We start from the raw sequence: 24,312 nt of genomic DNA on the forward strand, positions 1-24,312 counted from the left end.
AAGTCTGACCTGCTTTGACCTCATTTATAGAGTAGCTGCTATAAATTTTGGCCTTGATTAATGTTTTATTAGTGTAAATAACATGTAGACCTTTATAGACTGAGACTACAGCATGGGATTTATCGGACTTGATGGGTATCATTAACAAATCAATTACTTAGGTTAGACATAAGTAATTGTTGTTTGGTAGAAATGTTTCTCTTAACTTACCTGTTTAATTGATTAGATACTTTCTTTCTAAATACACTGTTTTGATGGTTTTAAGTTGAATTATTTACCTTTTTCTTGTAAACAGCAATCCATTTTAAACCCATTTTTTGTAATAACTGACATAATCAAGTAGTATTTCTTTGACAGTTTTTACCAAGATAGAGTAAAATATATTAACATATAATGAAAGATTTAAGTTTAAAAAAGTAAATTTCCACATTTTGTAAGAACTTTGCTATTTCTGAATCATAAATTTTGTTTATGGTTTTTTTGTGATGCACTGAACCACTGTCACCTCAGTTAACTTTTCAAATATGTAAATCATTGATCTAAAAGTGTTTTACTTATTCTGAAAAACACAGGTTTCTTTAAACAGTTTTAAATTGTTTAAAGAATATTAAAGCCTTCTTTTAGAGTGTTTTGTGATTCTGTGGCACCACATTAGTAGGAAATCAGAAAGTCTATTCTAAATTACAGTGTGGTAGGTAACATTATTAGGTAGCGTTATTATGTATATAGGGCTTTGGTTGATTAGCTTGTGTACTGGATTTCATTTTATGTTAGTTGCTTTTTCTTTCACCTTAAAAATATATTTAACTGAAAAGTGAATTAAAAACTAATTCCAGTAGAACTGTTGCTTACATTTTTAAATTAAATTCTTTATCAGTGAACCTTTAAAGTCTTTTCTCATTTGGATAAAGGGGGTTTAGAGTTCATATTTTGCCTTTCTTCTTATTCTTTATTATCCTTAATTGTTTTATTGCTCTCTTCTAAAAATTTTAGTATCTTAATATTGGTGTTAATTTTGCCAGCAGAAATAGATCCAGCTGCCATGTAGCCTTCTTTCTTCCTGCCAGCTTGCCTGACATCCAGCCAGCAAATAGTTTAAGTATTTTAAGTCCTTGATGTTTGTTCTAGGCAGTGGTGATCAAGGCAGCTGCTCTATGAGTATTACTAAGTCTTATAACTTCAGTTGTCTGACTTGTGTTAGAAGGAGCAATGTAATGGATGAATATTGGATATTTTATATATTTAGATGGTCCTATTTTTGTTCTTATACTCTGGGATTTTGAAAAATCAGTGCAGATTCCCTAGAAGTAAAATTTCTATAGCTTAAAAGGGATCCTGTCTTTGTTACATAAATTTTTAATTTGTCTCCTCATTTATATTTTAAAGTGAAAAACAGACACAATTCCATTGGCTGCTCAAGGTTTTTAAATTTTTGATGGTAAAGATCAGAAAGGTAGTAGACAGTGGAGGGGCTTCCCTGGTGGCTCGGATGGTGAAGAATCTGCCTGCAGTGCAGGAGACCTGGGTTCAATCCCTGGGTTGGGAAGGTCCCCTGGGGGAGGGCATGGCAACCCACTCCAGTATTCTCGCCTGGAGAATCCCCATGGGCAGAGGAGCCTGGCGTGTTGCAGTCCATGGGGTTGCAAAGAGTCGGATATGACTGAACAACTAAGCACAGCACAGCAGTAGGCTGTGGAACCTAGTTTAAAGGAATAATATCTGTGAAAAATTTTAAGATATAAATTCTTATATTGAATTTTATAACCTTTAAACTATATAAGTAATTATAAAATGACCTCTGTTTAAACTGTTGGGTTTAGTTTATTCAAAATACATTTTGAGAACGTCTATAGCCTCCTAGGATTTTACTCTTAAATTTGCTACTAGGAGTCTTTCTTTTTTCCCATCCTTGAAAAGCGCAGAAAGGCAGATTATCCCACATACTGTTGGGCACATTGCTTAATTATCCCCTGGGGATAGTCAGTATCTGCTTATTGAGGCAATAATTCAGACTTGTATCTGAATATGTAAATAGCCCTCATAAAAGACATAATGTTTCTAGTACTAATACACTTGTCTGTCTCTTTAGAATTCAACTGCTTCAATTGCTCTTGTACTTCCTGAACAGTCATTTCGTAGCTTCAGCATTTCCCTTCACTCCAAATATCATAGAGTCCTAAGAAATAAATGTCTGTTGAATAAGTCAGAAGAATGAAAGGAAAGCAAGGCAAAGAGGGAGAAAAAGGGAGGAAGAGAAGGCAAAAACATTTTTCATTTTATTCTGACGCTCTTGGCTATTATTTGGGTTACATTTTGGTAAACGCAAAGGTATTTGTTGCACTTAAGTAAACAGTTTAGGTAGGATGTAGTCTTATCTGAGGTAACCAAAGATATACCTGGAATCAAAGTGGAATTAATTTGTTGGAAACTCTGGAGAGTTTCTTAAAGAGCCATATACTTTCCAGTTAAATTTTAAAATTTATGTGTGTAGTAAGACTCCAGTTAAATATTATAAACAGTTGTTTGGATATGATCTTTGTTCAGTTGTATAGATATTTTGGAAGGTAGAGTAATAGGACATTGTTTCAAAGATTTGTGGAGAGTAGACTTTCATCTCCAATTACAGTGGATTGAATTGATGTAGAAATTTGTGTGGGTTATTTAGAAGGGATTGTGTTCTTTCCTCTTGAATATTAGATTATTTAAATTAATGATTATTATTTTCGAAAGCTTAATGGCTTATTAAAGAGAACTAGAATTTTCTCCACTTAATTAGGATAAACACATTTTTCTTATTTCATTGCTTCATGTGTTTTGGTTTAAAAGAGTCATATGGTCAAATTATTTTCACTTTTAATTTTCCAGCTTGATGCCAGTTTTTTGTGGCTACTTTTTAGGCTTGTTTTGTTGTGATCAATGTAAAGTAATGGTGCTGCATTAAAATTATATTTTTCACCTCCTAAAAATGCTAAATCCCACTAGGTGTAAGGGCTTTACATGTTTGGCACAGCAGTTGAGTTTTTTCAGCAAGGCCAAAGTTTATGGTTTTCAGAAAAATGTGGTGTGGATTCAAAATGCCTGTAGAATATGCTTGTGTCTGTATAGAAGTTCACAATCTTACAGATTGTCAAAAACTACAATGGTTTATATATAAGTGGAATCATTTACTTTATTAAATGAAAATGAATATAGAAAAAAGAGGCAAATTGGCGGGGAAGGGGCTAGAAAAATAAAGGTAAACTTTGAGAAAAGTAAAATGAAAATAAAATGAAGACAGAGTTGGTTCACTTCATTCATTCAGAAATATTTATGCATGACTGCTGTGTGCTGGTCTGTGACTTAGGCTCTGGGGGTATGGCAGTAGAGAGAGTAGACATTACCACGCTCCAATAGTGTGTTTTGATTGACACGGATGATAAAGAAATTAAAATGTTCGTACGAGGTCAGAAAGGGCTGAGTGCTATGAGAAAGCTAAAACAGGGAGATAAAGAGAATAGGCGCACTGTGGGGCAGAGAGTGTTGCAGTTTTAAATAAGGTGGTCAAGGGGGAATTTAAAAGGACGTATTCCTCTCAAATGAGAAGCAAATACAACTAGCAGTGGTGACAGAAGCAGTTAGAAGATGGGAGATATTTTGTGGCAGAGAAATCCTAAACTGGGTTACAAGTGGGGAGTAGACAGAGTGGTTTTCCTTGTTTTTGCCTTTTTATTATAAAGCTATCATCTCTCCCACTTGATATATACATTCTTGAGAATAAATATTTTATAGTCCTAAGAATTTGATTCACATGCCAGCTTGTGACTGCCCATCTGCTTTCATTCTACCCTCTCTCCTACAGTGAGCTGTTGTTTTAAAATGTTCGGCTTGGGATTATTGTGCAAAATAAGTTTGGAAAAATAGATTGATATTGGTATATATATATATAATATATATATTTATATATATTGATATCAGTATATATATATATCAATCATATATATATATATATCAGTCTTACCCAAAGTCTAGACTAGTGTGTGTGTGTATCAATTCAGTTCAGTTCAGTCACTCAGTCATGTCCGACTCTTTGCGACCCCATGAATTGCAGCACACCAGGCCTCCATGTCCATCACCAACTCCGGGAGTTCACTCAGACTCGCGTCCATCGAGGTAGTGATGCCATCCAACCATCTCATCCTCTGTCGTCCCCTTCTCCTCCTGCCCCCAATCCCTCCCAGCATCAGAGTCTTTTCCAATGAGTCAACTCTTCGCATGAGGTGGCCGAAGTACTGGAGCTTCAGCTTTAGCATCATTCCTTCCAAAGAAATCCCAGGGCTGATCTCCTTCAGAATGGACTGGTTGGATCTCCTTGCAGTCCAAGGGACCCTCAAGAGTTTTCTCCAAAACCACAGTTCAAACGCATCAATTCTTCGGCGCTCAGCCTTCTTCACAGTCCAAGTCTCACATCCATACATGACTACTGGAAAAACCATAGCCTTGACTAGATGGACCTTAGTCGGCAAAGTAATGTCTCTGCTTTTGAATATGCTATCTAGGTTGGTCGTAACTTTTCTTCCAAGGAGTAAGCGTCTTTTAATTTCATGGCTGCAGTCACCATCTGCAGTGATTTTGGAGCCCCCCAAAATAAAGTCTGACAGTGTTTCCACCGTTTCCCCATCTATTTCCCATGAAGTGATGGGACCGGATGCCATGATCTTAGTTTTCTGAATGTTGAGCTTTAAGGCAACTTTTTCACTCTCCTCTTTTACTTTCATCAAGAGGCTTTTTAGTTCCTTTTCACTTTCTGCCATAAGGGTGGTGTCATCTGCATATCTGAGGTTATTGATATTTCTCCCGGCAATCTTAATTCTAGCTTGTGTTTCTTCCAGTCCAGCATTTCTCATGATGTACTCTGCAGTGAAGTTAAATAAGCAGGGTGACAATATACAACCTTGAGGTACTCCTTTTCCTATTTGGAACCAGTCTGTTGTTCCATGTCCAGTTCTAACTGCTGCTTCCTGGCCTGCATACAGATTTCTCAAGAGGCAGGTCAGGTGGTCTGGAATTCCCATCTCTTTCAGAATTTTCCACAGTTTATTGTGATCCACACAGTCAAAGGCTTTGGCATAGTCAATAAAGCAGAAATAGATGTTTTTCTGGAACTCTCTTGCTTTTTCCATGATCCAGCGGATGTTGGCAATTTGATCTCTGGTTCCTCTGCCTTTTCTAAAACCAGCTTGAACATCTGGAAGTTCATAGTTCACGTATTGCTGAAGCCTGGCTTGGAGAATTTGGAGCATTACTTTACTAGCATGTGAGATGAGTGCAATTGTGTGGTAGTTTGAGGATTCTTTGGCATTGCCTTTCTTTGGGATTGGAATGAAAACTGACCTTTTCCAGTCCTGTGGCCACTGCTGAGTTTTCCAAATTTGCTGGCATATTGAGTGCAGCACTTTCACAGCATCATCTTTCAGGATTTGAAATAGCTCTACTGGAGTTCCATCACCTCCACTAGCTTTGTTTGTGGTGATGCTTTCTAAGGCCCACTTGACTTCACATTCCAAGATGTCTGGCTCTAGATGAGTGATCACACCATTGTGATTATCTGGGTGGTGAAGATCCTTTTTGTACAGTTCTTCTGTGTATTCTTGCCATCTCTTCTTAATATCTTCTGCTTCTGTTAGGTCCATACCGTTTCTGTCCTTTATTGAGCCCATCTTTGCATGAAATGTTCCCTTGGTATCTCTAATTTTCTTGAAGAGATCTCTAGCCTTTCCCATTCTGTTGTTTTCCTCTATTTCTTTGTATTGATCACTGAGAAAGGCTTTCTTATCTCTTCTTGCTATTCTTTGGAACTCTGCATTCAGATGCTTATATTTTCCTTTTCTCCTTGGCTTTTTGCTTCTCTCCTTTTCTCAGCTATTTGTAAGGCCTCCCCAGAGAGCCATTTTGCTTTTTTGCCTTACTTTTCCATGGGGATGGTCTTGATCCCTGTCTCCTGTACAATGACACCAACCTCATTCCATAGTTCATCAGGCACTCTGTCTATCAGATCTAGGCCCTTAAATCTATTTCTCATTCCACTGTATAATCATAAGGGATTTGATGTAGGTCATACCTGAGTGGTCTAACAGTTTCCCCTGCTTTCTTCAATTTAAGTCTGAATTTGGTAATAAGGAGCTCATGAGCTGAGCTACAGTCAGCTCCTGGTCGTGTTTTTGCTGACTGTATAGAGCTTCTCCATCTGTTGCTGCAGAGAATATAATCAATCTGATTTCAGTGTTGACCATCTGGTGATGTCCATGTGTAGAGTCTTCTCTTGTGTTGTTGGAACAGGGTGTTTGCTATGACCAGTGCATTATCTTGGCAAAACTCTATTAGTCTTTGCCCTGCTTCATTCCGTATTCCAAGGCCAAATTTGCCTGTTACTCCAGGTGTTTCTTGACTTCCTACTTTTGCATTCCAGTCCCCTATAATGAAAAGGACATCTTTTTTGGGTGTTAGTTCTAAAAGGTCTTGTAGGTCTTCATAAAACCGTTCAACTTCAGCTTCTTCAGCATTACTGGTTGGGGCATAGACTTGGATTACTGTGATATTGAATGGTTTGCCTTGGAAACGAACAGAGATCATTCTGTCATTTTTGAGATTGCATCCAAGTACTGCATTTCGGACTCTTCTGTTGACCATGATGGCTACTCCATTTCTTCTGAGGGATTCCTACCTGCAGTAGTAGATACAATGGTCATCTGAGTTAAATTCACCCATTCCAGTCCATTTTAGTTCGCTGATTCCTAGAATGTCGACGTTCACTCTTGCCATCTCCTGTTTGACCACTTCCAATTTACCTTGATTCATAGACCTGACATTCCAGGTTCCTATGCAATATTGCTCTTTACGGCATCGGACCTTGCTTCTATCACCAGTCACATCCACAGCTGGGTATTGTTTTTGCTTTGGCTCCATGCCTTCATTCTTTCTGGATTTGTTTCTCCACTGACCTCCTGTAGCATATTGGGCACCTACTGACCTGGGGAGTTCCTCATTCAGTATCCTATCATTTAGCCTTTTCATACTGTTCATGGGGTTCTCAAGGCAAGAATACTGAAGTGGTTTGCCATTCCCTTCTCCAGTGGACCACATTCTGTCAGACCTCTCCACCGTGACCCACCCGTCTTGGGTTGCCCTGCGGGCATGGCTTAGTTTCATTGAGTTAGACAAGGCTGTGGTCCTAGTGTGATTAGATTGACTAGATTTCTGTGAGTATGGTTTCAGTGTTTCTGCCCTCTGATGCTCTCTTGCAACACCTACCATCTTACTTGGGCTTCTGTTATCTTGGGCGTGGGGTATCTCTTCACGGCTGCTCCAGCAAAGCACAGCTGCTGCTCCTTACCTTGGATGAGGGGTATCTCCTCCCACCGCCCTTCCTGACCTTCAGTGTGGGAGGGCTCCTCTAGGCCCTCCTGCGCCCGGGCAGTAGTAGGGTAAGGGAACCCAGGAGAACATATATGTTAAATTTGAAATTTATATTAAGTTACTGAGTTCTTACAGTTTCATGAGAAATAATTTGCTCATTTTGTCCCAGTTGTAGTAAAGTGTATGAATATATTGTAGTCTTCCTAATAAAGGATATTGGCCTGTAGAAGTAGGTACCACCTGGACTATTTCTAAACCAAGAAAGATCTAGATTGGCTTTAAATATATATGGAGCCTTTTAGAGAATGTTGAAAAGTTTGTTTAAAAATAGACTTTTGTTGATAATCAGTCTGTTGTTTCTAAGACTTCACTCTTGTGTATTCTATTACAATAGACCCTTTGTATTTTTACTCAGAATTGTTACTGAGGGCTTTACCGCAGAAAGGAGTAGAGAGAGATCCATTTAAGAGTTTTTGTGATACTGGATTGTTGAATATGCCGTGTGTGTGTGTGATGTGATCAAAGAGTTGGTTACATGGAAAGTTATGTAATATTGCTGCCATATAGGATTTTCCTGGTTACTCATGCAGTAAGGAATCTTTCTCCAATGAGGGAGACCCGAGTTTGATTCCTGAGTTAGGAAGATCCCCTGGAGAAAGGAATGGCTGTCCACTCCAGTATTCTTGCTTGGAGAATCCCATGGATAGAGGAGCCTGGTGGGCTATAGTCCACGGGCTCGCAAAGAATCAGACGCAATTGAGCTAACAGTTTCCGTTTACTACAATATAATAATGAAGATTATATTAATAAATGAAAATATATCCTGAGAAGTGATGTTTTATTAGTTGTGATATTACTGAAGGATGACTTTGGAAACAACTTTTTCATCTCAGATTTGGTTTGTGACTATTGTTTGTGGTTAATTCTAAAGAAATTATAGTGTGAGAGAGATTTCCAATTCAGACACATTGCTTCCATATTCTCAGTTGTTAGGCTATGGTAAAGTGGTAACTTTCCTTTCCCATCAATGGTGAAGATGTTTAGTAGAGAAAATCTGACAGTCACTGCTAATGGGCGGTGGGGGCAGGGGGAGGGGGGTGACAGAAAGCCCAGGAAACAGAGCAGCAGTATTGGAAAACTCTTGGTGAAAATGTCTGTGTGTGCTTACCCAAGGTCTAGACTAGTATAATCAGATGTGGACAATGGGCTGTAATGTAGTTATGGGCGACGGTTGTCATCATTATGGTTATTTATTGAGCTGCTAGCGTGAATCTTTCCTACTTGGTCACTTGATAGGGCTGTTTGTTTCCTAAGGCTGACACAAGCAGTTTTTTTTTCTCCTTGTGCTAGAGGTATAAATTATACCTAGTTTTTCTTCTTAATATTAATATATGTGAATCATTTTTTGCTCTGCATTTTAGAGATTTAATTTACTAAAAAGTAAACCTACTATTTTGAGTTTGTTCATTATAATTAAAACTTTAATTCACCTATAATTCTTTGTTGGAAAGATAGTTTTTACAGCTATTAAAATTACAGCTGCTTAATACTGTATAAATTGTATATTTGAGAAAATATGCACATAGATGGAAAATATTTGCCTCTTAGAAAAGCAAAATTCTTCATTCATTTAGATATCTTATTACTTATTTTGTGGAGTCATTTTTGTTTTCCATAATAAAAGGAAAAGTCGTATTTGTGTGTCTAACTTAAATGAGAAGCATGTAGTTAGGGCCTTCTGAAATACTGTGTTTTAAAATCATTTTGTAAATTATGAAGGAAAAATGCATATGCTTCCTTTCTTCTCTGGAAGTAACACTAAATACTTAAGTACATTGTAATCTGATTTTAAAATATTCTTTTCAATGACTAAGATTAGACAATAATACTTTTTATTATGTACTGAAATGTTTTGAAACTTAAATTTCTGACGTAGTTGTGTTATTTAAAGCCTCTAGAGTTTTGCTTTAAATTACCTAGTTAAATTTAGATACTTGAGAACTTTAAGGAGTTGCCACAAACTATCCATTTATCAAATAACGATTAAGTACAGCCTACCTGAACAATACCTCTTAGGTGCTGTGGTTGATTAAAAAAGAAGAATAAGTAAAACATATGCTTCTTCAATCACTTGTGGTCTGATACGGAGGACAGAGTAATACATGTAGCTGTGATACTGTGTAAACAAGTAAAATATCTGCTGTGTATGTAATAAACATTAGATATATGACTGGCATTAAGTAAAGACCTTTTAAGATAAAATTGTGCAGTATTCCTTAGAGGGAATGAGGATTTAATTAGCTCTTATGGAAATTAAGATTTTGGATGTAGAAAAAAGACGAAATAATAGATTTAGGGTGGATTGGCCCTCATTTTCTGTCATTCAGTTAGCACTTATTTATTGACTGTACACTGTGTGTCAGCCACTTTGCTGGAGCCGGAAGATACAGCTGTGAATAAGACTTTACTGTCATAGGAGAGAGAACAAATAATAAACAATTAATGAACAAATAAGGTGATTCAGATAGTAATAAATGCTTGGGAGAAAGTACAGGAGAATGTTATGAGAGGGAAGAATTATAAGGAAACCGATAATGGTGTTTAGAGGAGATATGTGAAGAAGTGACACTTGATTTGAATGAAGAGAAGTAGCCAGTGTGAGATCTAGGTCATAATATTGTATGGAAAGGAAATATCAAGAGCAAAGGCCTTGAGAAGGGAATGATGTTTGTGAATTATTGGAACAAATAAAAGGCCAGAGTGGCTGGAGCAAAATGACTGAGGGAGAGAATGAAGGTTGGAAATGCCGAAAGTATCCAGATTTCCAATCGCATAGGTCCCTGTATGTTGTAGTCAGAAATTTGGTTTTAATTTTGTTTGGTGAGAATATGTTGCAGAGTTTTAAACAGAGTAGCGGCATGATACGACTTAGGGTTTTATGTTTTGTTTTGTTTTGATGGCAGCATTTAAGTAAAATGTTTATTTTTTAGGTTTTAACTTATTTTTATGTGGTAAAATACACATAATATAAAACTTAGACTTTACCCATCTCACAGTGTACACTTCACTGTCATTAAGTACATTCCCTATGCTTTGCAAGCATTACAGCATCCATCTCTGGAACTCACCTCATCTTGCTATACTGTACCCTTTCCTCCCTTCTCCCAGCCCCTGGCAGCCACCATTGTACTTTCGTTTGCGATGAATTTGTCTATTGTACGCATCTCATATTAGTAGAATTGTATAGTATTGTCCTTTGGTTCCTGGCTTTTCTTTCTCCCCACTTAGCATAATATCTTCAGGCTTCATCCATGTTGTAGCATATGTTAGACTTTCCTTCCTTTTTAAGGCAGAGTTTTCCAGTGGTCGTGTATGGATGTGAAAGTTGGACTGTGAAGAAAGCTGAGTGCTGAAGAATTGATGCTTTTGAACTGTGGTGTCAGAGAAGACTCTTGAGAGTCCCTTGGACTGCAAGGAGATCCAACCAGTCCATCCTAAAGGAGATCAGTCCTGGGTGTTCATTGGAAGGACTGATGCTGAAGTTGAAACTCCAATACTTTGGCCACCTCATGCGAAGAGTTGACTCATTGGAAAAGACTCTGATGCTGGGAGGGATTGGGGGCAGGAGGAGAAGGGGACGATAGAGGATGAGATGGCTGGTGGCATCACCGACTTGATGGACGTTAGTTTGGGTGAACTCCGGGAGTTGGTGATGGACAGGGAGGCCTGGCGTGCTGCAGTTCATGGGGTTGCAAAGAGTCGGACACGACTGAGCGACTGAACTGAATATTTCATGTGTGTACAGCATGTTTTACTTATTTTTTCACCGGAAGGTAGCCACTGAGTTGCTTCCACCTTTTGGTTTTGTGTGTAATGCTGCTTGTCCCTGCTTTGTATTCTTTAGGCTATGTATGCAGAAGTGGGATTGCTGGGTCATATGACACATGGATGAGCCATATGAGATATAGGTCATATTTTAATTTTTTAAGAAACTGCCGTACTGCGTTCCTTAGTGGCTGCACAATTTTATATTTCCACCCACAGTGCAAAAAGGTTTAAATTTCTCTGTATCCTTGCCAACAGTAATTTTCTCCATTTTTTGATAGTAGCCATCCTAATGGGTGTGAGGTAGTATTTCCTTATTTGGCATTTCCTTGATTTTAGTCTCTTTTCTATGTTATTAGTTATTTTATATCTTATCTGGCAAAATAGCTATTTAGTAGTTTGCCCCATTTTGAATTATTTGTTTCTTCTTGTTATTGGGTAATAGGAGTTTTTTTTCATACGTATTTTGGTTATTAACCCCTTTTCAGGTATATGATTTGCAAGTATTTTCTCCCATTCTGTGGATTGCCTTTTTTACTGTGTTGATTATGTCCTTTGACACATAGAAGTTTTAGATTTTGTTAGTTCAAAATTTCAAGCTTAAGCTGATGCTCTGAGTTGTAAATTTTTAAGTGTTTTTTCTTTTGTTACCTGCGCTTATAGTGTCATGTCCAAGAAGTCACTGCCAAATTGAGGTTAGGAAGCTTTTCACCTATGTCGTCTTCTAAGAGTTTTATATTTGTCTGTGTTATATGCACATCTTTAATCCATTTGAGTCAGTTTTTATACATGGTCTAACATAAAGGTCCAACCTCATTATTTTGCACATGGTTATCCAATTTTCTGTACAGCATAAGCTGTGTTTTTAAAAGAATGAATGAATTGGGGAGTATTATTATGAATTATAGTCCAGCTTAGTTAGGACTCCACACTTTCACTATTGAGCGTCTGAAATCAATCCCTGTTTGGGGAACTAAGATCCCACAAGCTGCAGGGCACAGGCAGCAAGAGGCAGGGTTGGGTGAAGGGGAGAATGAATTGTGTTAGGGTCAGCATATGCAGCAAGAAAGGAAGCAGGTATATCAGGGAAGATGCTACTTCAATAGTTCAGGCAAGAGGTGAAGGTGGCTGAGCCTGATGTGATTAGCAGTGGTGATAGATGGATATGTGGTATATTTAAGAGTTAAAGCAGTAGAACTTGCTTCCATGAGTTTGATTTGGAGGCGAGGGAAAGGTTAATCAAGAAATTATCCTGGGGTTTTATTTTAGGGGACTTTGTTGTTTGTTGTTCAGTTACTAAGCCTTCTGCCACTCTAAGGGGACTTAGGAATTGTTTATTGAAATAGGGAAAAATGAGGTTGGGATCGGGCAAGAAGAGTTCTGTGTTAGAAATGGTAAATTTGAAATGCTCATTGGGTGTCCCAGTGAAGACTTCAGTTGGACAGTTTACTGTGTGGGTGGAAAGTACAGGGAACCAAATGTAGGGATGGAGGTATTAGAATCAGCAGCATGCAGGTGACAGTCTAAAGTCATTGGATTTGTGAAATAATTTTGATAGAGGACCTGAGCTCTGGAAAACTACAGAGATTAGAGGTAGTTCAAGGAGGAGGCAGTGGGAAAGGAGACAATGAAGAAGCAGCTGCTAAGCAGGAGACAAACCGGGAATGTGCTGTGTGGTATTGAGGAAGATAAGAAATGGTTTAAGAACCTTAAGGTGCTTATAACGATCACCTTGCTACTTGCATGTGGTCTTAACTTCCTGTGTTACACTGTAAACCCCTTGTGGCCAGTTTTATGATTCTTTGTATTCCTCATGTATAGTAGCCTAGAATTTCCTGGCGTAAGCAAATGTTCGAACTGTTTGTTTGCCGTGTAAGCACGGCTCGTCCTCTACCAATGGTTAGGCACTATTCTATACTCTGGAGATAATAAGGATAATTTACTCAAGGTCAGTGCAATCTGAAATGGAAGACAGATTTGTAAATACCTAATTAAAATGGTGTTATACAGAATGATACAGTATAATAAGTACCACAGAAGAGGCGTATGTACCTTTGTCTTTTTGGTTCTTTGGAGGGAAAACAGATACAGAGTCAGAAAAGGTTTTATCAAGTTAAATCCTGAGTTTTGCTTTGAAGGATTTATAAGATAGGCCAGATAGAATAAGAAACGATGTCCTTCCTGGCTGAGAGGATAATAGGAAGATGTAAAGAAATGTTAAAGTTCCGAATGTAAGATGTACAGTCGCAATCAGAGTTTCATTTCAGAAAACCAACCCTGTTGAGATGTTGTTGAAAATAATGAGATTAATGGAAAGGCATTTGATTGGAGGCTATTGTAATCATCAGGGAGAGTCCCAGGCACTAGTGGTAAAGAACACGCCTGCCAATGCAGGAGACGTAAGAGAGGCTGGTTCCATCCCTGGGTCGGGAAGGTACCCTGGAGGAAGAAATGGCAACCCGCTCCAGTTTTCTTGCCTGGAGAATCCCCATGGACAGAGGAGCCTGATGGGCTACAGTCCATAGGGTCGCAAAGAGCTGGACATGACTGAAGCGACTGAGCACACATATTGTAATAATTGAAGCCGTGAGGTTGGGCGGCATTGGAGAACGTTATAGAAAGAAACAGCTTGAGAGGTGTTAGAGGGGTAGAATGGACCGTACTTGTTCTACTGAAAGTGAAGAATGAAGAGGAAGGAAGAATCAGATATGGTTGATATTTCTAGCTTCAGTAACTAGGTAAATAGCAATGATATTACCAGTCAAGGTAGAGAAGGAAAGAATGATCTGTGAATAAGGGACTAATTTAATAAATTATGTTATATTCCATCCACAAAAATTCTTTTTGATAATGGTACACCATTAAGTAAAATAAACAGTATAAAATAAACAGTATAGTATGACTCCTTTATACACATATGCTTAAATATTTATATGCACATATACATATTTCTATATATATACATGTATACCACAGATACCATTTGTGTTTTTATAAGTTTAGACAAATGTATGAACAGGTACATAAAATATTAATAGTGGTGTGGCTTATACTGAAAATTGTTCTGTGTTTCCATTGTTGCTTCCTTATTTAGGTGTTGCATCATTGTTTTTTACTACATATATTACATGTATATAAAGCACCCCCCCCCCCAAAAAAAAGAGGAGAGTAGTATATGTCTGTCTATTTAGCTACCTGCGCACTGTGTGCTTCTTGAAAAACAGTGATAGAAGGGGTGTTTTCTTTACAGAACACATTTCCCCCTCTCTGTAACTTCATTCGTACTGGTCTCCACAGTGACCTGTCCTCTTAATGCCTTTGCCCTTTATTTAAGGCTGATCCTTAAGCTCTAGCTCTCTGTTGGTACTGTTTTCCAGCTTGAGAAGCTGATACTTATCTTGACTTCTACTGAATTGTGACAGTACGTGTATTCTTACGTCCTAACTGTATTCACATTGCTTATCTCTTGGTATGTAATAATTCCCAGAAATGTTGCAGCTTGAAACAACAGAAATTTACGATCTTGCAGGTTCTTTGAGTTGGCCGTCTAGGCACAGCTCAGCTGGATCCTCTACTGCAAGTTTTATAAGTCTGCAGAAAATCGCTGCAGATGGTGACGGCAGCCATGAAATTAAAAGACGCTTGCTCCTCGGAAGAAAAGTTGTGACCAACCTAGATTGCATGTTCAAAAGCAGAGACGTTACTTTGCCGACTAAGGTCCGTCTAGTCAAGGCTATGGTTTTCTCAGTGGTCATGGATGGATGTGAGAGTTGGACTGTGAAGAAGGCTGAGCGCTGAAGAATTGATGCTTTTGAACTGTGGTCTTGGAGAAGACTCTTGAGAGTCCCTTGGACTGCAAGGAGATCCAACCAGGCCATTCTGAAGGAGATCAACCCTGGGTGTTCTTTGGAAGGAATGATGCTGAAGCTGAAACTCCAGTACTTTGGCCACCTCATGCGAAGAGTTGACTCATTGGAAAAGACTCTGATGCTGGGAGGGATTGGGGGCAGGAGGAGAAGGGGACGACAGAGGATGAGATGGCTGGATGGCATCCCTGACTTGATGGACATGAGTCTGAGTGAACTCCGGGAGATGGTGACGGACAGGGAGGCCTGGCGTGCTGCGATTCATGGGGTCGCAAAGAGTCGGACACGACTGAGCAACTGAACTGCACTGAACTGAAAGGAATTATACAAACTGTGTTCTTGCTGGAAGTTGGAGTCCTCCTTTAAGCTCACGTGGTTATTGGCAGAATTCAGTTCCTTTCACCCAGAGGACTGAGATCCCCTTTTTCTTGCTGACTAATCACTAAGATCACTTAGATCACTAAGAGCTAATCTCAGCACCCAGAGGCTGTCCTAGCCTCTTGTCACATGGCCCTGTCACACCATAGCAGCTTACTTTTTCAAGGCTGGCTGGAGAATCTCTTGTGGGCCAAGAGAGAGCTTACATAACGTGGCGTATCACAGGAGTGTGTGCCCCATCACCTTTGCCATATCAGTTCAGTTCAGTCGCTCAGTCGTGTCCGACTCTTTGCGACCCCATGAACCACAGCACACCAGGCCTCCCTGTCCATCAGCAACTCCCAGAGTTCACCCAAACCCATGTCCATTGAGTTGGTGATGCCATCCAGCCATCTCATCTTCTGTCGTCCCTTTCTCCTCCTACCCTCAGTCTTTCCCAGTATCAGGGTCTTTTCTAAATGAGTCACCTCTTCACATCAGGTGGCCAAAGATTTGGAGTTTCAGCCTCAACACCATTCCTTCCAAAGAAATCCCAGGACTGATCTCCTTTAGGATGGACTGGTTGGATCTCCTTGCAGTCCAAGGGACTCTCAAGAGTCTTCTCCAACGCCACAGTTCAAAAGCATCAATTCTTCTGCACTCAGCTTTTTTATAGTCCAACTCTCACATCCATACATGACTACTGGAAAAACCATCGCCTTGACTAGACGGACCTTTGTTGGCAAAGTAATGTCTCTGGTTTTTAATTAGCTATATAGGTGTTGGTCATAACTTTTCTTCCAAGGAGTAAGTTTCTTTTTATTTCGTGGCTGCAGTCTCCATCTGCAGTGATTTTGGGAGCCCCCCAAAATAAAGTCTCCCACTGTTTCCCCATCTATTTCCCATGAAGTGATGGGACCGGATGCCATGATCTTTGTTTTCTGAATGTTGAGCTTTAAGCCAACTTTTTCACTCTCTTCTTTCACTTTCATGAAGAGGCTCTTTAGTTCTTTTCACTTTCTGCTGTAAGCGTGGTGCCATCTGCAAATCTGAGGTAGTAACAAAGAGGAAGGAACTAGAATGACTTTGAAGGTGCTTGTTTGGGGACTGGAAGAATGGCGTGCCATTGACTCTTCAATTCAATTAATATTTGAGTGCTGTGAGGCAGCATATTGATGTTAAATTTCTGTGTGGTTTTTGATCCCTAGAGAGAGACTTAGAAGCACAAACCAGTATTTCACATCTCCATTCGTGAAAGTTGTTGCTTTCTCTGCAGTGTCATAGGAAGTTATTCATTAGCAGGTTTTAAAATTGCACTCGGGATTGTTTTTATCTCTATGTCTAAATGTATACCGTTTAATAGCATTTGAAAAAGATACCTTGATGATGTTAGTCAAAAATCATAGATAGGACATTTTGTTAACTTCTAAAGTGACTAGGAGATAACTTGTGGATAGTGGTGAAAGGTCTGACAGACCTGGAACCAAGCTATAAATAGTGTTATATGAACTTAATAGAGATATGGAAAAAGTGGTAGAAGAGCGCAAAGCCTTTTTATTTTCCTCAGACATTTTGTGTTTTCCTTCCTTTTAATAACTGCTTATTGTAAAACCTAAAAGAATAGAGAAATGTGAGGAAAAGGACACAGAGCTGACTTTCTAGAGAAGAGAGATGAACCATTTTTTTGTAAAGGGCCAGACAGTAAGCATTTTGGATTTTGCAGGCCATATAATCTCTGTCTCTGCTACTCAATGTAGTATTCCAGTATGATTGGGCTTCCCTGGTGACTCAGACAGTAAAGAATCTGCGTGCAACGCAGAAGACCTGGGTTCGATCCCTGGGTCGGGAAGATCCTCTGGAGAAGAGAATGGCTATCCACACCAGTATTCTTGCCTAGAGAACTCCCATGGACAGAGGAAGTACTATGCAACTTAGTGTCGTATGAAAATACAATGACAGCCGTAGATAGTAGTTCAACAGATAAGTATGCCATGGCTTTGTTCCAATAAAACTTTATTACAAAAATAGTTGATAGGCCTCATTTGTCTCATGTGCAGCAATTCTAGTAATTCTGACCTTGTTTTAGGTAACTGAAAATTTGATGTATCTTCTTTCATATTTTCCCCAAATTCATATTATACATAATACTCTTCAAAATTCTTTTCCATTTAATAATACATTGTGGAAAAACTATTCTTTTTTCCCATTATGGGCTTCCCAGGTGGCTCAGTGGTAAAGAAAGGAGAGGTACGTTTGATCCCTAGGCTGGCAAGATACGCAGGAGGAGGACATGGCAACCCACTTCAGTTATTCTTACCTGGAAAATTCCATGGACAGAAGAGCCTGGTGGGCTAAGTCTGTAGGGTCACACAGAGTCAGACACTACTGAGTGACCGAGTTCACAAGCATACAGGCTATCGCATTATATGGTTGTATGTTTTTGTTTTTTCAGTTTTTCTCTTTTAATAATGTAAGATATTATGGGGAACTCCTTTGTACACACATCTTTCTGCATCTGTGAAAACATGTTCATATGACAGGAGTGTACCTCCTGCTTTATATCAAAGCCTCTGCATATTAAATTTACATTTTTGATAAAACAGTTGCAGTAAAGCAACAGAAGAACCCTATGGAGTGTCGGTAGACATGCCATTGGTGATAACTGTTGGGTCTAACTTTTATAGGTGGGAATTATCTAATTGCAGTTTAGCTACCCTTGCTATTTACATAAAAAGCATAATCCTAGCCTTGACCATCCTGTCTTTCCAATTCATTTTAAAGAATGGAGTTCAGAAGACTTTTACTTAACATATTTCAGAAGTCTCCCATTTATATGAAATGAATCATTCTGTTGGTATTTGATAGGTGAATGGTATTATGGAAGCATTTACCAACACTGAGTCAATTGTTTATATTTTCAAGGTAATTCTTTGCATCATTTAAATATGTATGATCATTACTAATGTTCCTTGTGAATCACTATATGGAGAGGTCTGTAGTAGCACCCAAGCTAATCATCTCTTAATCCCTTGACTTCTGTTACCATAAACCATATTAAAAATTACCATAAAAAATATTTGTTTTTTACCAGATGATTTATATGTGTGCATTTTTTGATGTACTCTTGCTTAACACTAATTGTGTTGTGCATAACAGTAGTTATTTCTTTTAGATTCTTTACTGTCTTATTATATAAATACTCCACTACTTAAAAAATTTCATTTTATTTTTAATGGGCATTTGATAGTTGCTAGTGTTTGGCTTCCCTGGTGGCTCAGACGGTAAAACGTCTGCCTGCAATGTGGGAGACCCAGGTTCGATCCCTGGGTCCGGAAGATCCTCTAGGGAAGGAAATGATAACCCACTCCAATACTCTTGCCTGGAAAATCCCATAGATGGAGGAGCCTGGTAGGCTACAGTCCAAGGGGTTGCAAAGAGTCTGACGTGACTGAGCGACTAAACTAGTGTTTGGCTAAAGTTGCTATAATCATTCTTTGAAATATATTTTGTGTTTATGAGAGTCTAAGTTTCATATCCTTGTCAAATTTTGGTACTATTTTTGTAAATATAGTGATTCTGGTGAGTTGTAGTATATTTTTTTATGGTATTAGTTTGTATTTCCCTGATGATTAATAATCCTGAACACCTAAAAACCTTTTCATGAAGTTATTTGCCATTTGGAAATGTTTTGTCCATGTGTTTTGTGTAGTTTGGTACTTTTTATTGTTGTGATTATTGCCTTTTCTTTCAGATGTGATTTCCTTGTTTACTATAAGTATTCTAAATATCATACTTGATATTTGGTGAAGTATGTAATACTAAATATAAATACTCTTCCTTTCTTAAGTTTGCCTTTTAATTCTCTTAACGCTGGCTTCGTTGCTGTTTTTTGGTCGCTCAGTCATGTCTGACTCTGTGACCCCATGGACTGCAGCCTGCCAGGCTTCCCTGTCCTTCACCACCTCCTGGAGCTTGCTCAAACTCATGTCCATTGAGTCAGTGATGCCATCCAACCATTTCATCCTCTGTCATCCCCTTCTCCTCCTGCCTTCAGATATTCTGGCATCAGGGTCTTTTCTAATGAGTTGGCTCTTTGCATCAGGTGGCCAAAGTATTGGCGCTTCAGCATCAGTCCTTCCAGTGAATATTCAGGACTGATTTCCTTTAGGATTGACTGGTTTGATCTCCTTGCAGTCCAAGGGACTCTCCAACTCAACAGTTCCAAAGCATCAATTCTTCAGTGCTCAGCTTTATTTATGGTCCAACTCCCACATGCATATGTGACTATTGGAAAAAACCAAAGCTTTCACTATATGGACATTTGTCGGCAAAGCAATATGCTGTCTAGGTTGGTCATAGCTTTCCTTCCAAGGAGCAAGCATCTTTTAATTTCATGGCTTCAGTCACCATCTGCAGTGATTTTGGAGCCCAAGAACATAAAGATTTTTGGTGAAGTAGAAAAGATTAGCTTTATTACTTTGCCAGGCAGAAAGGGGACAGAGTAAGCACCTGCCCTGGAAAATGGCATGTCCACACCTGGGAGGAACTGGGGAGGGATTTTATAGCAATGGTCAAGGTTGAGGCTTGGTTCAGTGGTTCACGGATAAGATTAGGGTTTGTGCAGGGCCTTCACTCTTTTCATTTGTTCTCAGGTAATCTTTTGATGAGCTTCTCTGTTTCCTTTAATCTGACCTCAGTTGGTCTTCTCTGGAATAAAGAATCCTGACATCATCCAGTTGTTGGAGATTTTGGTTTTATGAAGAGCTCAGAGATATTGTTAATGTGTCTCTTGCTTTATTAACTATGCCAAAGCCTTTGACTGTGTGGATCACAATAAACTGTGGAAAATTCTGAAAGAGATGGGAATACCAGAACACCTGACCTGCCTCTTGAGAAACCTGTATGCAGGTCAGGAAGCAACAGTTAGAACTGGACATGGAACAATAGACTGGTTCCAAATAGGAAAAGGAGTACCTCAAGGCTGTGTATTGTCACCCTGCTTATTTAACTTCACTGCAGAGTACATCATGAGAAACACTGGGCCGGAAGAAGCACAAGCTGGAAGACTGCCAGGAGAAATATCAATAACCTCAAATATGCAGATGACCCCACCCTTATGGCAGAAAATGAAGAGGAACTAAAAAGCCTCTTGATGAAAGTAAAAGAGGAGAGTGAAAAAGTTGGCTTAAAGCTCAACATTCAGAAAACGAAGATCATGGCATCTGGTTGCATCACTTCATGGGAAATAGATGGGGAAACAGTAGAAACAGTGTCAGACTTTATTTTGGGGGGCTCCAAAATCACTGCAGATGGTGACTGCAGCCATGAAATTAAAAGACGCTTACTCTTTGGAAGGAAAATTATGACCAATCTAGATAGCATATTCAAAAGCAGAGATATTACTTTGTCAACAAAGGTCCGTCTAGTCAAGGCTATGGTTTTTCCAGTGGTCATGTATGGATGTGAAAGTTTGACTGTGAAGAAGGCTGAGTGCCAGAGAATTGATGCTTTTGAACTGTGGTGTTGGAGAAGACTCTTGAGAGTCCCTTGGACTGCAAGGAGATCCAACCAGTCCGTCCTAAAGGAGATCAGTCCTGGTGTTCATTGGAAGAACTGATACTGAAGCTGAAACTCCAATACTTTGGCCACCTCATGCGAAGAGTTGACTCACTGGAAAAGACCCTGATGCTGGGAGGGATTGGGGGCAGGAGGAGAAGGGGACGACAGAGGATGAGATGGCTGGATGGCATCACTGACTTGATGGACATGAGTTTGAGTGAACTCCGGGAGTTGGTGATGGACAGGGAGGCCTGGCGTGCTGCAGTTCATGGGGTTGCAAAGAGTCCGTCATGACTGAGGGACTGAACTGAAATGAGGGGAACCAGGACCTTGCCTGAAGCCTGCACTATTGTTTCTTGGCTGTCTTATCTCTGCATCTCCTCCCTTCCCTGATTAGCAGCCATTTGAATCTGCTGTTTGGGACTCAGGGGGTCAGGGAGTGTAGAGTCTGCTCCCTCCAAAGAACTTGGACAGGGAAAGGTTTTCATACCCAGGAACTCCGCAGGGCCCTGCTTGGTTTCACCTTGAAACTTTAGTATTTTGATTATTTGTAAGTTGGCTTTCATTCTTTTGGTGTTGTCTGTTACTGGTGATTTTAAAAAATTAAGGAGTATTGTTGATTTTCAATGTTATGCTAATTTCTTTAGTAAAGCAAAGTAATTCAGTTATACATATACATTTATTTACTCTTTAATTCTTTTCTCATATAGGTCATTACAGAGTATTGAGTAGAGTTCCCTTTGCTATACAGTAGTCATCGCTAGTTATTATTTTACCTATAGTAGTTTGTATATTTCAACACTATGTTATTGGTGATTGAATGTTGGAAATTGTATTTAATGTTGCAGGAAATTGTATTTAACAGTCCTTAGATGATAATATCTTCCCCTTGGAGGATTTCCTTTTGATTTTTTATTAGTAGTTAGATTGTACTCCTTAGTCATATATGACTTTTTGCACTAGGTTCCTCTGTCTTTGGAATTTCCCAGGTAAGAATACGGGCGTGCTTTGCCATTTCCTCCTCCAGGGATATTCCTGACCTGGGGACTGAAGCTGCATCTTCTGTGTTTCTTTGTGTTGGCAGGTGTATTCTTTACCACTGAGTCGCCTGGGAAGCCCAGCAGTTAGATTAGGTGCTGATTACATTAAGAGTGGGGCTTCCCAAGGAGCTCAAAGGGTAAAGAATTTACCTGCAATGCCGGAGACCTGTCTTCAATCCTTAGGTCAGGAAGATCTCTGGAGAAGGGAATGGCAACCCACTCCAGTGTTCTTTCCTAGAGAATCTCATGGACAGAGGAACCTGTTGGGCTACAGTCCATGGGGTCGCAAAGAGTTGGACACGACTGAGTTACTAACCGGAGAAGGCAATGGCACCTCACTCCAGTACTCTTGCCTGGAATATCCCATGGGCGGAGGAGCCTGGTAGGGTACAGTCCATGGGGTCACTAAGAGTTGGACATGACTGAGCGATTTCACTTTCACTTTTCACTTTCATACAGAGAAGGAAATGGCAACCCACTCCAGTATTCTTGCCTGGAGAATCCCAGGGACGGTGGAGCCTGGTGGGCTGCCGTCTATGGGGTTGCACAGAGTCAGACACGACTGAAGCGACTTAGCGGCAGCAGCAGCAGTGACTAACACACATATATTAAGACCGAGATGATTCAAAGCTGAAAATTTCAAAATCTCTGTTAGAGTTTGCCCTATTTACAGTTTGCCTACTCTTAGTTTGGAGCCCTCCTAGGTCTTCTGAAAACCTGGGCCTGCTACGGGAATAGTCTCCTTCTACTGTGAGTCTGTGACCTACCCTGCGTCTGTTACGTCTTTCTTTTTGTTGGTGGTGTTTGTTTCCTTCTCATCCTGTGAGATTCTGAGAATTTTCTGCAGTGTCTTGGCTGCCAGTTAACCCACACGCACATCAGCATGGTGCTGTTTCGGGGCCTGTTGTATTGTTTTGCGGAACTGGTCTGTTGTCTGTTTCCTACAGAACAGTTCTGCTCCTTCTGTAAACCTGGGTAAACTACTAGGATCCCTCCACCTGAAAGGTTATAAAAGTCCGTTTTTATTTCCCTAGTGCTTTAAAAGTTACAACAGCTGTATTTAGCTTCTCTGTTCCCACATGTGAATAGCAAATGTGCCAACAGGAAAAGTCGTGCTGAACATCTCTCGGGTCCTGGCTCCTAAAATCTTGGCTACCTTGGAAGCTCTCCAGTACCTTAAAAGAGTAAAACATAAATTTAATCTAGCATTTTCAGTTGCTTTTGTTGGATAGTTAGTTTGATAAAAGCTAATCTGCTGTTGCCCGAAAGATCACTCTTTGCTGTTATGGTTTTCATTTGTTTACTGTGAAATAATAGTCCTTCATTTGTTATGATGCCAGAAAAGGAGACTGCATGTTCTTCCCTCTCCTAAGTAACAGACACACCACCTCTGAGCAATGGAAAGTCGTATGTCATGTGGATGCCTTTATTCATGTGACAATGTTCATCTCTCCATAGGTTGCTTAGCCAAACAATGAAGGATCATCTAGTGAGAGTAGCAAATGAAGCTGAATTCATCCTGAGCAGGCAGCGGGCAGAGGACATTCACAGACACGCGGAATTTGAGGTAGGTCATACCTGTGGGTGATCTGAGGAAGTTACCTTTGTAAAGCGTTAATCATAGGCAACTGTGTAGGTAACATTGCAGCATGGTCTTAACAATCATGTGCCGTCAAACAGTTAAAAATTAATTTGTGAGAGTATCATGGTGGATTCTGGAAAGATAGTGTAAGACTCTGTAGTCTTGGCCAGTAAATTAGTGAACCGCTCTTGCTCTCCTGTATGCAAAGCAGAGCTGGTTTACTGGAAGTGAAAACCCGTATGATAGATGAAATCTTTGAGGTTTCTAGAGAGAAGCTGAACAGAGGCATGAAGTTTTTTACCCTTGAGGATGCTGCAGAGGAGATGAAGGCGCATACAGCTTTCTTCCCGGCTTCTGACAGGGGGATCAAGTGACAGAGCCATCCTGGGACCAGTCCTTGTCTCAGCCCTTGCTCCTGAATTTGTGCTCTTGAATTCATAGAGAGAATTAATGGTGTCATAACTATATAAGTTACAAAAATTCACACCTAAGGTGAACTAGAAAATTTGCCAGGAACATTTGCTAAGAATTGGCGAGGAAAAGCTGCATCTGGGGGTTCTTTCTAACATGTTAAGAACAGATAATTCAAATGTTGCTGGTATTTTTCTGATACATTAAAAATAATGAAAACTTCTTCAGGTTCATTTCATATACCTATCATTACATTACATAAGAAAAGACACTGGAAAAA

The 24,312-nt window shown here is 39.5% G+C and overlaps 1 protein-coding gene across 1 annotated transcript in view; it reads left to right on the plus strand.

The window, feature by feature from the left end:
* The window catches only part of LRBA (LPS responsive beige-like anchor protein), a 746,337-nt gene that overhangs the window by 269,490 nt on the left and 452,535 nt on the right, over nt 1-24,312 (plus strand). Inside the window, exon 35 of the mRNA XM_052655100.1 lies at nt 23,498-23,606. Coding sequence (XP_052511060.1) covers nt 23,498-23,606 — 109 coding nt within the window. The remainder of the gene's footprint in view (nt 1-23,497; nt 23,607-24,312) is intronic.

This window comes from Budorcas taxicolor, chromosome 17 (genome assembly GCF_023091745.1).
Source record: "Budorcas taxicolor isolate Tak-1 chromosome 17, Takin1.1, whole genome shotgun sequence".
NCBI classification, from domain to species: domain Eukaryota; kingdom Metazoa; phylum Chordata; class Mammalia; order Artiodactyla; family Bovidae; genus Budorcas; species Budorcas taxicolor.